Genomic DNA, 15616 nt, shown 5'->3' on the forward strand with positions numbered 1-15616 from the left:
GACTGGAATGCTTCCCAAATCGTCCGTCACCGGGAATGCAATTGTTTCTTCGTACAGGGAGTACTTTTAAAAATTCTCCTTCAGACTGTGCGTAAAGATTTCTGTTTGCCCTCTTCCATGAGATGAGGCACATTCCCCCTATGCTCTATAGCAGCTGAACTCATTTCCAGATTCCATTTGGAAAAAAATCCTTGGAGCCAGCATGTCAAAAGGATTTTCCCCTCTCATCACCTCTGAGTGGAGAATCCATGCAGCTGTTTATCAAACCACAGTCCGGGTTCCATATCAACAAACACAGAGTTGTCAGTGCATAATACATTCTGGTAGAATAGCAGCGGTACCCACGAGGAAAAAAGTATGCTGAGAAAGGTCTGATGCACAATGCCATGCAGGAGAGACAGCCATCATAAGACCAACGCAATATCACAAGAATACAGAAGTAGGTCAGAGATCTACAGCATATTTGATTAAATATCAAGCATTTTCATAACCAGAGACAAACAGTATTTAGTTTTACAATGATCCCATGACACCTCATGTAGTGCGAGGCTGGCAAACCATTTTCAGTGGTTCTTAGCAGGGTCCAGGTTGCATTGGACCCCAGGCACAGGCAGCAAGTAAGGAAACAGAGACAACCTTTTAGTTTGCCACATGTTCCAGGCAGAACCCACCACCATGTTCTTCATCTGGATCTCCTGCCACTTGGACATGCCAAGAATACATGAAGGTGATCAGGAAGCATCCTGATACGATGCCCAGACCACCACAACTGACTTAACACAAAAGACCTGTGTTTCCACTGAGGGCTGTTTCCCTCAGGAGGAACCCAGTAAGCAAGGGCAACTCGCTCTTCCTACCAATGATCTGTTTTTCAGACACTCTCAAGAGTTCGCGACCATAGGTGAGGATTGGACCTTCGACCGGTGAAGTGGGAGCTTTACCTTCAGGCTCTGTGTGCCCAAAATGTGTGAGAGTTGCTGACTCTCATCCCATGTTTTCACATTTGGCTGCAAGCCACCAAGTTCACACTAAAGGTCACAGCCCGATGAAGCCAACAGGAGGCAAACAGAAGGGATGAAATGAGTTCAACATTCTCCACTTCTCAGTCGCCCCCTCCATTCAGAAAACAACAGATGGAATAAAAGAGAAGGTACAAACTTGAAAAAGTTGTGCCTTACCACTGTGTTGCTTTTTGACTACCTCAGTGACCACCATTGGAAAATGAACAACACATCCTTGAGTGTTCGAATCTTGCATTCTCAGGCATACAGTTCAGGCATCAATCCACCTAATTGTTCCTCCCCCTGCACAACTATGGTGTTCTGCCACTTCAGACTGTTGTTTGCCACAAAAGCACAGTGAGTCAGAGCATTTCTTATCCCTCAAATTCATTGAAATATGGAACAAAGCAATGCTAATTTGGAGATAGATGAGTGTCACTCCTACCCAGCGATCGTCACTCTGTATGCCCACTCTGGACAGCTGTGGAAAAGCTGTCCAACTCCTGTCGAGGACTTTGGTTGCAGAGCTGTTTTTGTGCTTAGAGGTGAGCCAAACTATTTTTAACCAGTACTTTCACACCTCAAGTTCTCAGCAACAGCTTCTTCCCACCAACAAGGTAACATTCCACATCTTTAAAGACAGTTTTCATAGCCAGGTGTCAGCTTGCCAAGGCCTGCTCTTGGCTTACTTTAAAATACTTTAAGAGCTTTCTGTTGATTATATACTAAGAAATATTCACAAGCACACTTTCTTATTTCTCAGAGTTACATAACAGACAAAAATATCTGACCGCTACTTCTGAGGTAGACAAGACTTACAGGTGGAAAAAATGTTTTAGCATCACACTCTTGACAAACTCTCATCTATGAACACAACAGCATGATGTAAGGTACTTGGACATGCAACAAAAACAGATTAAACATGTAATAGTGTAGGAGACACACAGAGGACCAATCAGTCCAGAGTCACAGGCAGTTGATTTTCAGCCAGAGGTGCCTCAAAGTACGCTTACGCATTACATATAAGGGAAAGAGACATCTGTGGTGCTGGTGCACATCAAGTTGACACTTAGAAGCATATAGGGAAAAAGGAAGGTGATACACAAAACCACTGTGAGAAGCCAAAGCATGAAGGTCTACAGACTCCTCCAGCAGAACACCTCCACAACATCGCCACAAAACAGGAAGTGACATCATGCTGTGACAGCATTAACTAAAAGGAAGAGCACGACGATCGGATGATAACTGGAGCTGCTCTACATGACAGAAATAACACTGAGTGAATCAAAAACCTTAATGTAGCGTGATCGCTATTGGGATTGTATTATTATTACTGTCCAACACGAGGGCTACTTAAATACTGGTGTATCTTACTGTATTGGATATTAAAGGTATTCAATGTAAGATTTACATCCTGTCAGTCAGCAGTACACGCATTAATGTCCATTACAGTCTCTCAAATCCATAGTTTTTTTTTCTCTACGGCAGCATGTCTTAACATGGCCGAAAGAATCAATTCTAAGTGATGAAATATGCTGTAAGTTCTCATCCATTAATGTATTTTTTCTGTAAGCAGGCTTTTGTTAATACAGACTCCAGACACATACAATTGAAACACTTTGGTGTGACCTTCACTGGTGTTGACATCTACTCGTCTTCACATAGTTCTTTGTGAATTAGTTTCACTTGCTGTTATTCTAAGAAATGCAGCACATCATATTGTCTCTGACTTTACGTCCTTATGACCATTTATAGAAAGCACAGTTGCTTTATAACGCGTTTTTTCAGAGAAACTATTTTAAGGCTACTTTATGCTAAACCCCCATGATTTAAAAAAGGCATCTTGCTTTCAATTTGTATTGTGCTTTAAATATACTTCAATAAAGAAGACAGCACTATGAATTACAAGATCTACTTGTGAAAATCAGAACCTGGTTGTTTGTTTAAGCCTTGTTAGTGCACATCAGTAATTAGTCAGTTCATAGAACATTGCAAAATCTAAGTTCTCATGAAACAGCAATCTTCTCTGTATTTTAATTTCATTCACGACATTATTGTAAAAATCATGATTTTCTACGGATCGTTTCAACAAGTCCAATTACACATTTTGCAAAATTAGCGTTGATTTATCTATAAACTGCAGTTGCTTTTCCGAGTGAGGAGCTATGTTATTGAGAAGATTTGTCTTTGTTTTGATTAAAATTCATCATCTGTCTTTCATGGTAGATTTTTAGTTTTTTTTACTTTCTGTACAGTAAATCTTACATATTATACCTTTGACATTTCATTCTCTGCGAAGTCAAATGCAATTACTCAGCGCAGGACTCTGCTCTGCATGTTGTAGACCAGCTCAGTTTGAGTGCTCTGACAAGAAGGTCGTGTGAGTTATGCAGCCAGCGCAAGTGCAGTAGGAGGGCAGGGTGGTGCTGGGTCTGGGTTAAAAAGATAGTTAAATGCACACACCTAGAGTTCTGTTACCATAGTTAGCACCTGGCCACCGAGAGCCTGGACTGGAAGGACTTTGATCACCTGTAACAATGTTGGTGGTAAAACAATAAAGGAAGAAAATAAAAAAGAGAAAAGAAAACAAGGGATGGGTGGAGACAAAGGAAAAGAGAAAAAGGCATCAGAGGTCTCAGATATTTGGCAGGAATGAACCACTCCCAGAGTATGGAAAAACCTCACATTAAACCCAAAACACAGAAATATAGAATGAACAAGGTGCAGGTGAAGATTGGAGGTGGTTATGTCTGTTAATGAGCAGCTTTATAGGTGTTGCAACAAGAATAAAGTATTTGTGCGTGTATGTTTTTTGTTTTACTTTCAGTCAAAACAAACTATCAAAACAGTCATCACATACAGTATATCAACTAATCTTATCATCATCATGTATATATTAATTAAGAACATCAAAATACAATTTTGTGTACTTACTTGCACTGTACTGCCCACAATAACAGCAATTTAGCGGTTAAAATTGCTTTAATTTTTGTTCTACTGAGTGTAAGAATGGGTGTGATACAGGCAGAGTTGCCATGGACATGACTTGTGATACTACCAAAATTTCTCAACTACCCTCTACTAAAATAGTTTTATTAATATTTAACCTAAACACTTAATAATGGAATTAAAGCAAGTTCGTGTGTAGGCAGGAGTAAGAGTAAACAAACTTTTTGCTGATATTCAAAGTTAATTACTAAAACTCCACAAGATCTCATTGCTCAACAACAATCTAAAAATATGGTTAAGACATTCATTTATCTCCTCAGTCTTAATAGCGTGTGCCTGTGCGTTTTACCGCTTGCTTTGCAGAATCATCCAATCAAGCTTTGGTGTGATTTTTTTCCCCTTCTATTTTTTTCTACCATGATTGCCAGTGTGGAGATGGCAGCACCTGTGGCTCTTCTGCAGAACTCTGACTTGCATATCAATTGACCCTGGCACCCCCACTAGGTGGTACTCCCCTGGGCACCGGCCATTCATCATGGCAGAACAGAATGTTTTAACACCGGGATTACATTAAATCAGCCTCAGTCCAACCGCAGCCAGCATGGCTACATTATAATAAGTGCTTCATGAATGGCTAAGGGACAATAAATCGCTAATGACCTGCGCTAAGCCACACGTCTGCTTGTTTTCTAAGACACCTGGTCTGTATATGCATATGTTTCTGTATGTTTTTCATGTTTTATGTGTGTATCAGTCATGAATCCTTGAAATGTGTCGAGTCAAAAGGTCACAACAACAGGAGTACACACTAATGAAACACAAACAAGAGAGCAAAGCTACTTCTGTGTGATTGACAAGAGAAAGTGGCAAGATACAGAAAGGAAAGACAGAAACAACAAAAATGATAAAGGGGAACATAAAGTCTATGTTGCTGCATTACCATTGCGCGGTGTCCGTTTTCGCCGATCACGGAAGGCTGCTCCGGACTGTAGAGCTTCCATGAGGCTATCCATCACACCGGTCTCATCACCCTCTGTAAGAAAACACATCATACAGGCATGTTTACAGGACAATACATAACATGGCAGGATGAGGAACACAATAACACATGTCAGGCTGCAACTAACGATCATTTCCATTCTCGATTAATCTGACGATTTTCACGATGAATCGATTAATTGTTCAGGAATAAAATGTCAAAAAAATTGTGGCCATCACAACTTCCCAGAACCCAAAGTCAGGTAAGGTTAAACATTTTTGCTTGAAAACTGGAGGAATGATTAATTCTTTATCAAAATAATTCGACTGATCAATTGATCATCAGATCGTTACACGTGCATGAGTTTGATAAGTACACACAAACGACACACACACTTGTACATTTCGCTTCAAGGTCTGACTCTCGGCATTTGGGTGAGGAAACAATGCATGCCCTCCATCTACAGGTGCATGAACAATCACCTTACATCACAGCGAAAAGGGTCGTGATTCTGATTGAGATATAAACAAGTCTTTTACATCAGTGTAGAGACAGAGGCCTGTCACTCAGGCCTGTCTGTTTTGTTCCACTAAACAGCTGCGAGGAGGAAAAATACACTTAGAGCTTAGCAACTAATACAGGCAGAGGAGCCTCAGGATGAAAGCATCCACTGATGGTCATTGACAGATATTCTTTCTGTGGCTAACGCAGGGGAGCTAAGTGCTCTTTACAAAGATTTAGTGTGGAGCCGCTCAATACCCGGGCGCTCTATCATTGTTCAGTCAATGACACCAGGACCGGCCTTCGAAAAACATTCCCCCTGCCCACCGTTCTGGCTGTCGTGTGGATCCATGAAACTAGAGAACTAGAGGCAGTCGGCATGGCTGAGGAGACAGGTAGGAGACACTTAAAGTGCTACGAGGCCAACAGCGTGACAAGTTGTGCCCACACTGTGCACATGCAGCTTACAGCTCAATGGAAACGGGGGTTCAAAAATAAGCTTAGATCCTACATCTGGGTCATCTATCTTTACGCCCCAATACTAATGAGTCAGAGGGGCACCCTTTTTATCATTCCGGTCCAGAACAGACATTATTTTAAAATAGGATCATTAGAGTGACTTATTGTAGAGCTGGAAACTTGGCCATCAATTCTTTTGCGTACATGAGTGAACTAGCTCTTCCACCAATGTTTACCATCTGGGTCCAGGCATCTTGTTTTCTCTACTGTGCTTACAGCTAGAGCTGAAGGGAAACATTCAAAAAATAAGCGGAGACAACTGCTACTTTCATCACGCAGCACTTTTCCCAACACTGGGGTGATCAATCTTTTGTTCTTGCGCGATCTCAAAGAGACACGACAGTCGAGCAAATTGAATTTATGAACAAAACACGGTGACACCGAATGCTACACAATTAATTTGAGGAAATGGCACGTATTCCGCCATTACCAGAGAAAGTCAGGGCCGCACATGTTTTTCCCCTCTCCTCCAGCAACAAACCACCCGACCTGCAATCATTCATGCAAGTAAAAGAAGACCAAGAATAGAAACATGTCTTATGCAAATTATTAAAAAAGCAACTCTTCACTCGTACTCACACTAATTTTGTTCTCTATCTCATTCCTTCTCTTTCTTCCTCAAGTCCTTCCCAAGGGCTACTTTGAAATCAAAGTATCTGTTCTGGCTGTATGCTGTGCTTAAAAGCAATCCCGATTAAATCAAGCTTAATTAGACCAGCTTTATCAGAACAAAACCAAAGGCGAGCCAAGTAGTGCTTATCTCAAATTGCAGCACTACACCTCAGATAGCAAGCTCATTGGTTTAAAAGGGGGGGCATGGGTTTTGTCTGCAGTGGACCTGAAGAACAATATGGTGAACAACTTGCAGCTGCTATAACTGTATCAACTCCCAAGATCTTTAGCTACTCCTTCTTCGTATGTAGGCTAGCAAGGACACATTGTGAGTCTGACAGAAGGTAGAAAGTGTTAAGTGGCAGGTAAACATTTATCTACAACCACCTTGGCACAAGAAACTTTTTGACAGCTCCTTCTTCACTGCCTTCTTCATGGAGACCTAGACATCACAGGGGGCACCTGACACTTTGATCAATTTGTCCTACTTCTAGCTTAACTGTAGCACAATTCATCATTTGTAATGGCCAGGACTTGGGAGCTGTAGTCTGACTTGGGTTCAGGGGGAGGACTGCAGACACAAAGAACCAAAATGACTAAAATGGGAAACATACTCCCCAGTCACCCCACAGCGCTCAATTAACTACGTCCTATTGGGCCACGGCTTAAACCTGAGCAGGCCTTACCCTCAGCAAGAAATGAGCACAAATGAGCCTTCAGACGATGAACTTATTAACATATATGAGTGTTTATATGTGAATATATTCGACAAAACTGCAAAGACAAGGTAAGCCTTTAGTGGGAAAAAAGAAAACTGAATACTATTTGACTACACTTATTCCAGTAATCCTCAGAGCAAACTTTCTTCATTACTTATAATAACATTGCCCACTTTAGCAGACATTTCTGCCACGTTCCCGCAATTCACTCTTGTCTTATTTTGAGCTGTTAAACCTAGGGCAAATATTCATCCGCCTCTCATTAGCAGCAGTGGTAGATTGCATGCTGGGGAATTACAGAAAAGCTAACCTTTTATGCCCAAAGATCTTTCTCAAGAGGAAAGATCCCCTCCGCTCACAGGAAATTGCTTTCTAAATGGGTTAAGATGGGCTAAGACCCAAGACATTGACAAACCCTTCCAGTGATGAAACACCTTGGTGGCCACCTCAAAAGACAGCCCCGGGGTCCTTTAATGATCTTATTAAAGCGTGTGGAGGTGTGGAACATGGTTTTGGCTTTTGCACTTTTAGGTACTTTCTTAAACAGTTAAACCTTTAAGTGCGGAAATAAAGCTCTGTGAAACTCTACCTCCTAGAGAGCAATGGTGTACCTGTTCCATATCTCTCCCTTTGATCCCTCCTGCCTTACTTCCCCGCCTTTACCTGAGTATCAGGTGGTACCTGCACCCAGAGGCTGTGCCAAATGTAACAGTGAGCCCTGGGGATTGGCTCAGTCTGCAATATATTTACAAGCAGCACTATCACATCTTCTAATTAGAGGTGGGTAACAAGAACAATGTGCTCTCAGCAGGACTGGCATAAAGAACTTCACACACCAGATTAGTTTCCCCCCTAAAAAAGTAAAGGAATAAAAGAAGTACTGAGAGTAAAAGTAAAAGAAAGCAGCTGGAATGTGCTATTCAAAAATACAAGTAGCAGAGCACAAACTCGAGTATCAACAGTTGCAGCGGAGGAAAGTGAGGGAAAGGAATAAGCACAGGTACTAAAAGTGTCACTACTGGGGGAGGAAGATGTGAAGCAAGGAATGAGGGAGGTGGCAGAACATAAGGAGTAAGAGAAGAGAGAGAGCACAGAAGGCAGCTAGGGAGAAAAAGTGAAGAGGGTTTCTGTGGGTGCAGCAGTGCGTGTGGTGGAGTGGGTTATTGAGAGGGACCAGCGGAGCGAGGCGAGACACGAGGTCGTAAAACACCTTCCTGGCTACTTGACGGCCTGAGCCCTGTGACATTTAATTATTTCTAAAACATACACTGCAGTATGCAAGCGCAGGCACGCAGACCCTCACATACACGGAAAAACCTGCCTGCACATTTTTCAGAGATACGAATGCATGTTGGATATTTGCAAGAGCTCCACCAAACTAATCTAAATTTACAGGGAAGATTTCTTGGCTGACAAGTGAGTGTAAGCTTGACAGACCAAGACAGCGAGGATAGATAGTTAAAGGAAGGCAGACAGAGAGCGTACTCCAACTAATGTCAGCAGGATGACCTATACTCATGGCTGCTCATGGCAAGATCAGCTAGAGGACACGCAGGAATCCAGCCAAGTGTTTCAGAAAACCAATGCGTCATGGAAGCACCAATACAAACTCTTATTCCTTATTCTAAAGACCAATTAAGAATCAAACAATTAAGCTTGCATTATGCAAAAAATGACATCTAATTTGTTTAATCCTGCCAATTAAAATCAGTCATCTCCGACACTCAAAATATGTATATAACTGCAAAGTAAAAGCACAGCTGTTGCCTCCAAAGCATGACAAAGCTTTTCACTCAATCATCCGAGCAGAAAACCTCGCATGTATCCGAACGCAATGCTGGGACTCTCTTTTTAAACACCAAAGGCATGGCATTCCTATAATTATGCAGCAGTGCCAACAAAGCCTGTTCATAAATTCAATTTGCTATCTGTCATCTCCTGCATGTTGTGCTGGGGAAAAAAACAGAGTGGGTCGATTGAGAACTCAATTTCTGATGGCTCACATGCAGCCTTCGTGATTCATTGGGGAAAAGAGGGACAAATAATTCTTCGAATTTTAAAAAGCTTCTGTCTGGCATGTGCGGGCCTCTAGTATAATGGCAAATTATGACATCCTATATGCTACAAGTGAAACTGGTAGCAACAGTGGCATGTTAATTGAAAAGATAAATAACAGCGTAAGCGAACACAATAATGACATTTATCATAGTCACATATTTTAATAAATCACAGCTACATATCCTCTGAAGTTATAAAAGCACAGCACTCTCCTCCCTAACCGAATTAAAGCGTTCGACATGAGGAACATCGGGCACGGGAGAGATGTCTAGCACCCACTACTATCCACTATCCTTCCAGTAGCCAGTCCCTGAGTCTAATTTGCACTGTAATGAGATCTAATGAGAGCTTACAGGCCGTGTGCTTGATGAATTGAAATCACTGCGTGCAGTGAAACACAGTGAGAGTTTAACCTCACCCGAGTCACCCTAACTGACTCCAGGAGAGAAGATGAGAAAGAAAAGGAAGAAGAAAGAGGAGAGGAACAAGTCGCTCCTGGTTTGTTTTTTTTTTTGCTTGCTGCGGATTGTTTTTGAACACATTTGAGCCCATCTGTTCCCCCACAGAGAGTCACCTGTGCAATTAACCTGGACCATTAGCCGTGAAACAAAGGCCTCGGTGGAGGGAGGGGCGGGTGCTGCTTTATGGCCAGGTGGAGAAGCAACAACCGCACTTTCTTTTAATCTCATCTACTCTCTACTTTCGCTGCCATGCACCTGGTTTTGTGCTACTTTCACATCTGAATTCAGGCTCAGCCACCTAGACATACACAAGCACCTGCATTTCTCAACAACCCCACCCCCCTCCTCTTAGCGCTCTGCTGTCTACTCTCTTACTGTCTGGCTTTGAGTGGAGTCCACCCCCCCCCGTTCGGCCCCCCTTTACCTGCAGTCCCAGCAGCTCCTCAGACCCGGGCAGACAGAGACCATTACTGCCACAGAGAGCACAGAGAACACAAGTGCCCGAAGGACAGCAGTCATGCACCTGTTAGATGTCTTCCCTTTGTTTTTCACTCTTTCTCCTCTTTCTCCATCTCCCTGCAGCCCAACCACCCAACCCTGACAAAAGCTTTGACACGATGACCCAAGAAACTTTTCAGACAGGCTCCGGTCTTTAATTTGTAGGTGTGTGTGTGTGTGTGTGTGTGTGTGTGTGTGTGTGTGTGTGCGTGTTTACTAGTCGGTGGAAAAAGAGAGGAGGAAGAAGGGGAACGGAAGGCTAAGATGGCTCATAAAAAAGACAGATTTGCCTGCTGATTAAACTGGATTGTTTTACTGTAGCAACTTGATGGAGCAAACCCACTCATGTCCTTCCTAACCCAATTATGAAATGCTCCCGCAACCCTCCATTCCAGGGGGAATGGCAGTTTAGATACTACTTTCCTCTTGCTACGAGCCCCTGCGTGGCGCCAGGGTCAGGGAGGAAGGGAAAATGTGGTGAGGGGGCAGAATGTCTTGAGGATGGGGGAAGGTGGGTTGGGAGGTGGGAGGTTGGAGGTGTATTGTGTCTGACATGCATGAAGACGAGACAAGTGTAGGAGCTAGTGCTGCCCTGGTCACTGCGGGCCTGATCCCCTACCCTGAAAGAAAGAGAGATGTCCTGACTGCAAGAGACTGGGGGAAACGTGGAAAGAAGTTGGATGTCGACAAGGGAGAGATGAAAGTGGATTAGCCGCCGTGGCGATTTGCATTCTGTGGTGGAACGAAAGCCCCTGCGATGCCCCGAATAGCTGGATGCATGAATAAGTAAACAAACAAAAACAAAAATAAACCCTCCATCTGGATGGATGCTGCCAGGCCCCAAGTGAGAAACAGTAGGGAGGGGAGGTTGGGAGATGGGAAGGGGTAAGGGGGGGGCGGGGGGCGGGTTGTGCTTGTAACGTAGCAGTCACCACACTCCGCTTCCTCTGCTGTAATTTACTTCTATTGCCTGCGGGCCCCCCCGGTTACCATATTGCTCTCACCATCTATCCACTGCTTCTGGCTAGTTTGCCCAGTAACACCACCAACACACAAGGGAGGGCTCAAACCCAGCACTGACAGATGTTAAGTTGACACACTTTCTCTGAGCCACATGGGGTCAACGTGTCAGGGTGCCAGCAGGGCCACAGAAGCCGGTCCTCATCGCAGAGAGGAAGACCACCATTGCATAGTGCCAAGGTACAGCTAAATTCCACGGGCACTTCCACTCGTGACCTCACAGCAGCTGACGCCGTCTGCTTGTTACCGAGCTGTCGAACTGATCCAATGTGTGGCCTACTAGATAGAAACTAGATATTTTATAAGGCTCAATAATGGTTCAACTTTGAGTGGTATTGTAGCACCTGTTTAATGTGTTCTGGTTTGGTGTTGAGGTTCAATCATGTGTTTCTCTCTCCCTGTCTCGTTTTTTAACCTCATTTAATCCAGTGTCAGTGTTTTCTGATCTGCTCTTGATGAAATCAGAGCAGTTGTGAGATCTGCTACTATAAAAAAAAGCTACAATGAGCAATTTTTGAGGCATTTATAGCATCTTTCAAATGCTTCTGTTGCCATTTGTAAAAAAAAAAAAAAAAAAAATAAGAAAGACAAAATAATCCCTGTGAAAATTGGTGCAGTCTTTGATGATGATTTTCACTTCAATTCTAGTTTGCTCAGGCTGGATCCTCAGAAGGGAGAGGTGCATCAGTGTGCACTGCTGTCTACCTTAGCATCGTTTTTTAATACTACCACAGAGAGTCGCTAAAGTCAGACATTTCCAAATCAAACATAAGAGGCTTTAATGGAATCTGAACCATTTCAGTTGCTAATTCACATTGAAATGTTTTTAAAAGTGCAATATGTAAGAATTGTATGTTAACTTAAATCATAAACACAATGTGAGTAAAGAACAGTTTTGACATTATATCAAAAACGTCTATATGGAAGTCTTTTTCCACCAATCAAAAAGAAAAAAAGAAGTAAAAAAAATCCCATGGTAAGTGATCATTTTGAGATAAAAAGTCAAAATAATAAGATATATTTTGACTATCTTATTTTCTTTTTTTTTTACTGTGTGTTGTGTTGCAGAGATATTTACTGAAGGTGGCATGCAAAACAGGTAGCTCTGACCCATCCCGTCTCTTAATAGTGCTTTGTGCCTTAAGAGGTGATAGTCATCCCCGGTCCTGTAATTTCAGCTTGGGTATGTGGCTACTGAAGCTGGTTCTGTTGCCTGCTCGCTTTGGTTCTTGTGTCCATTCCAGTGTCGCTCCCTGCCAGCATTCGCCAACACTTCCATGGTGCTCCAAGCTCCAACTCCGGGCAGGCTCAACTAATAGGACCGCTAGGTGCAAGGCTAACTAAGCTAACTAGCTAATGGCAGTTACCGTTTGGCAACAATAAGCTGTAACTCTGGTGAAAGGCTGCCCCTTACAGCATTAATCCTCGAGGATGGTGGCAGACTGCTTGTGACTCATCTACTTCAAGGACAATTTTGCTTTTTCTAGCAGCAGATTGGTTTTAAATATTGCAGGGTAGGAAGCGTCAAAGAGGATGCAGTCAGCCTGAGCTGGTTAGATGAGGAGGTGCAGGAAACAGCCAATTTTATTGCAGTTCGGAGGAACCTCAAACCTCCAACACGTTTAACAAGCTAACACCTCCTTTACCGTGCTGTTCTGGCACATGCAGAAGAACAGCCCCGATCTATTAGTGCCATGCCAACTACGCAGGCTCTGATCATGCTTGCTTTTGTTTGCCGTGCATACAGTATAAGACAGTTCATTCCTCGGCCACTTGAATGAATCAGGTTAAACGAAAAGGGACGTCAAAGAGGCTTTGGCATGTGCAATTACACTGAGATGCTGTAAATATTTTGGGTTTCATCCATCCAGGGCAGTGTAGACTATCCATTTTACACGGATGGCCCATTTGGATAGCGGATACCGAGTTTTGGAATCCAGATCAAGATAACATCTGAACCAAACCACACATGGGCTGTTTGCATCAGTGAAAGGCAGTGTTGTCTGGGGAAGCTAAATGGATTTGACAATGGGATTTGATGGTCTTTGTAGTGAGGGTAATTAGGTTTGATTGACTGTAAAGTGACTAGTGAGGTCCAGATCTGGGAGGGGAAAATGATCAGACACTTGAACCACCCACAAATTAATGAGATTCAACTGAGCCTGAGCTGATTTCACCAAGGAGAAGAAGAACATTAACGAAAGCACTGGGAGGGAGAAAAGAACATGGAGGGGTGAGTGTAGCGAGTGTTTGTGTGTGTGTGAGAGAGACACACACAGAAAGAGCGGGACACAGAGGGAACAAGAGAGAGGAAACAGGAAAGACAGATATCTGATGCATGTCTCACTTCCCTGATTGTGACCTTAGAGGAATTAAGGTAAAGATAAAAGTGATTAAAAGCTTCAAGGTGCCCTCTATAATAAGTGTTCTTTGTCTTTCTCTTCCTACAAAAGAGGTGCCACAAAATAAAGTAACAATACATATTCAACTTGACAATTTAATTCATAAGGCAGACAGACAAAAAATACGGGAATATTCCCTGGTGTTGCCTTTAATTGCTAATGAACTATGGTATTTATCATAGAATATTAAGAGGCCTCCTATGAAGCCAGGCTCATTTTCCTCCTGCTGACATTTATTTATGGAAATGCATCGGAAACGTTATAATCTGTTAGCGTGAGTATTGGAGTATTTTATTGTATCACCTTCAATTACAAAATGTCATTTTGCAGCCTATCACATACATTTAATCCTCGCCTGTCATTTGTTTATGAATAATTCTCTTTCTCTACAGGTTTCTATTCATGCTGCCTGCTCATATGGGCCTGAGCTGACGCAGTCAGCCATATTCGGTGTGTCATCATCACCTTAAGGCAGATTCCGATTTCGACTGGAGATACAGCACAATCTAATATGCTGTTATTTATTAGAATGGATGTATGACAGCAGATAATCCCGGTGCCCTTGTTCCTGTCTTTCAAGGTAATGATGGTATCCACCAATCCATACCTCAGGAGTTTCAGAGCATGCGATGCACTTCCTGCAATCCGAATCGACACAGCTCAGAGGCAAGGGCGAAGGAAAAAAAGCAATTTGCTTTGAGTTTGGCATCACGCTGCTCTGACATCCATATGCAGATGTAGCGAAAGATCCTTCATTTTTATAACTCATCAGAAACTACAAATATATCACCAGACATGGCAGCCATCAGTGGCGTGACAAAGAAATGACACTTCAGGGAATAAACAGGCAGCAGATTCAGAGGTATTGCACCATATATCATCATTACATTCTGGAAAGGTCTGTCCTTGTCCGTTATATCCTATAGCTCCCTAATACCACCTTCATTTCCCAATCTAAGCTGAGGAATAGTGAGAATCTCTCTGAGAAACATTTCTTTTATCTACTCTGGTTTCTGACCTTCACGCCTCTACAAGCTATCTCCCCTGGTAATATTGTTTGCCATGTCGACTGTGCTGTGCAGACACTATGCAAACTTAGAGAGCTAACCTGTCCGCCCCGCCGCCGCCTGTCAGCGCTTGTCTATGATCACCTAGCTGGCATGGCTGCGACGCAGGTATGCACTGGCCTACCGGCAGCTGTCAGTGTCACACAAAGCCATCAATCCACATCTCTGCCTCTGTCATTCCTGACAGGACTCTGCCAGCCACAACCAGTCAGCCAGCTGCATAGAAATATGTCAATTTAGTTTAGCATGCCACACTAATAGATGCTTGAATTTGGACAATGTGCTTTAGTAAACAAAAGAAGAAAAAAAAAAACTTTTAGGAAAATGCACAGAGAGAAATCATACTCTAGACACATATTGTATTTAATATTTATGCCAGAGCAGGACATGCTAGCTTTATATAATCAATAATAATGTCAGTCTTGAAGAATGAATCTTAATTTGAGTAGATGTGGTTCATCTTATGTCGATATTTAGAAGTCACTCTATATCAGAGTAAGGATTAGGCATATAGAAAATACTGACATGTACAAAAAAAGATCTGAAAGCACTAAAATCCTAACTACTTTGCTTGAGTTTAGTCAATTGAATGTGTTTTTTTTTTTGAGAGGCCCCACTTTTATTTATGTAAACATGCACTAGTTCATCGTCAAAGTGTGAAAGGTTGACAAGAAGGATGCATAAATAGAAGCTGCAGGCCCATCATTGTCAACATGCCAACTGCTCTCTGCAGAGAATCACAGAGACACGGAGACCTCATTCTAGCAGGCCTTGCTGAAAGGGAAATATGCCTAGACGACTATCACCAGCACAAAAATATGCGTTTGGAG

General features: G+C 42.7%; 1 protein-coding gene across 6 annotated transcripts in view; it reads right to left on the bottom strand.

Annotated features, from left to right (window-relative positions):
• The window catches only part of diaph2 (diaphanous-related formin 2), a 397495-nt gene that overhangs the window by 43601 nt on the left and 338278 nt on the right, over positions 1-15616 (bottom strand). For 4 of the 6 annotated variants that reach the window (XM_084353751.1, XM_084353750.1, XM_084353752.1 and 1 more), the window contains 2 exons: positions 4891-4983; positions 3465-3530 (listed from right to left, as the gene is read on the bottom strand). In XM_084353751.1, coding sequence (XP_084209877.1) covers positions 3465-3530; positions 4891-4983 — 159 coding nt within the window. The remainder of the gene's footprint in view (positions 1-3464; positions 3531-4890; positions 4984-15616) is intronic. The other 2 variants (XM_084353754.1, XM_084353755.1) reach the window with 1 other exon arrangement.

This window comes from Pagrus pagrus, assembly GCF_965226575.1.
Source record: "Pagrus pagrus genome assembly, chromosome: 5".
Taxonomy (NCBI): Eukaryota; Metazoa; Chordata; class Actinopteri; order Spariformes; family Sparidae; genus Pagrus; species Pagrus pagrus.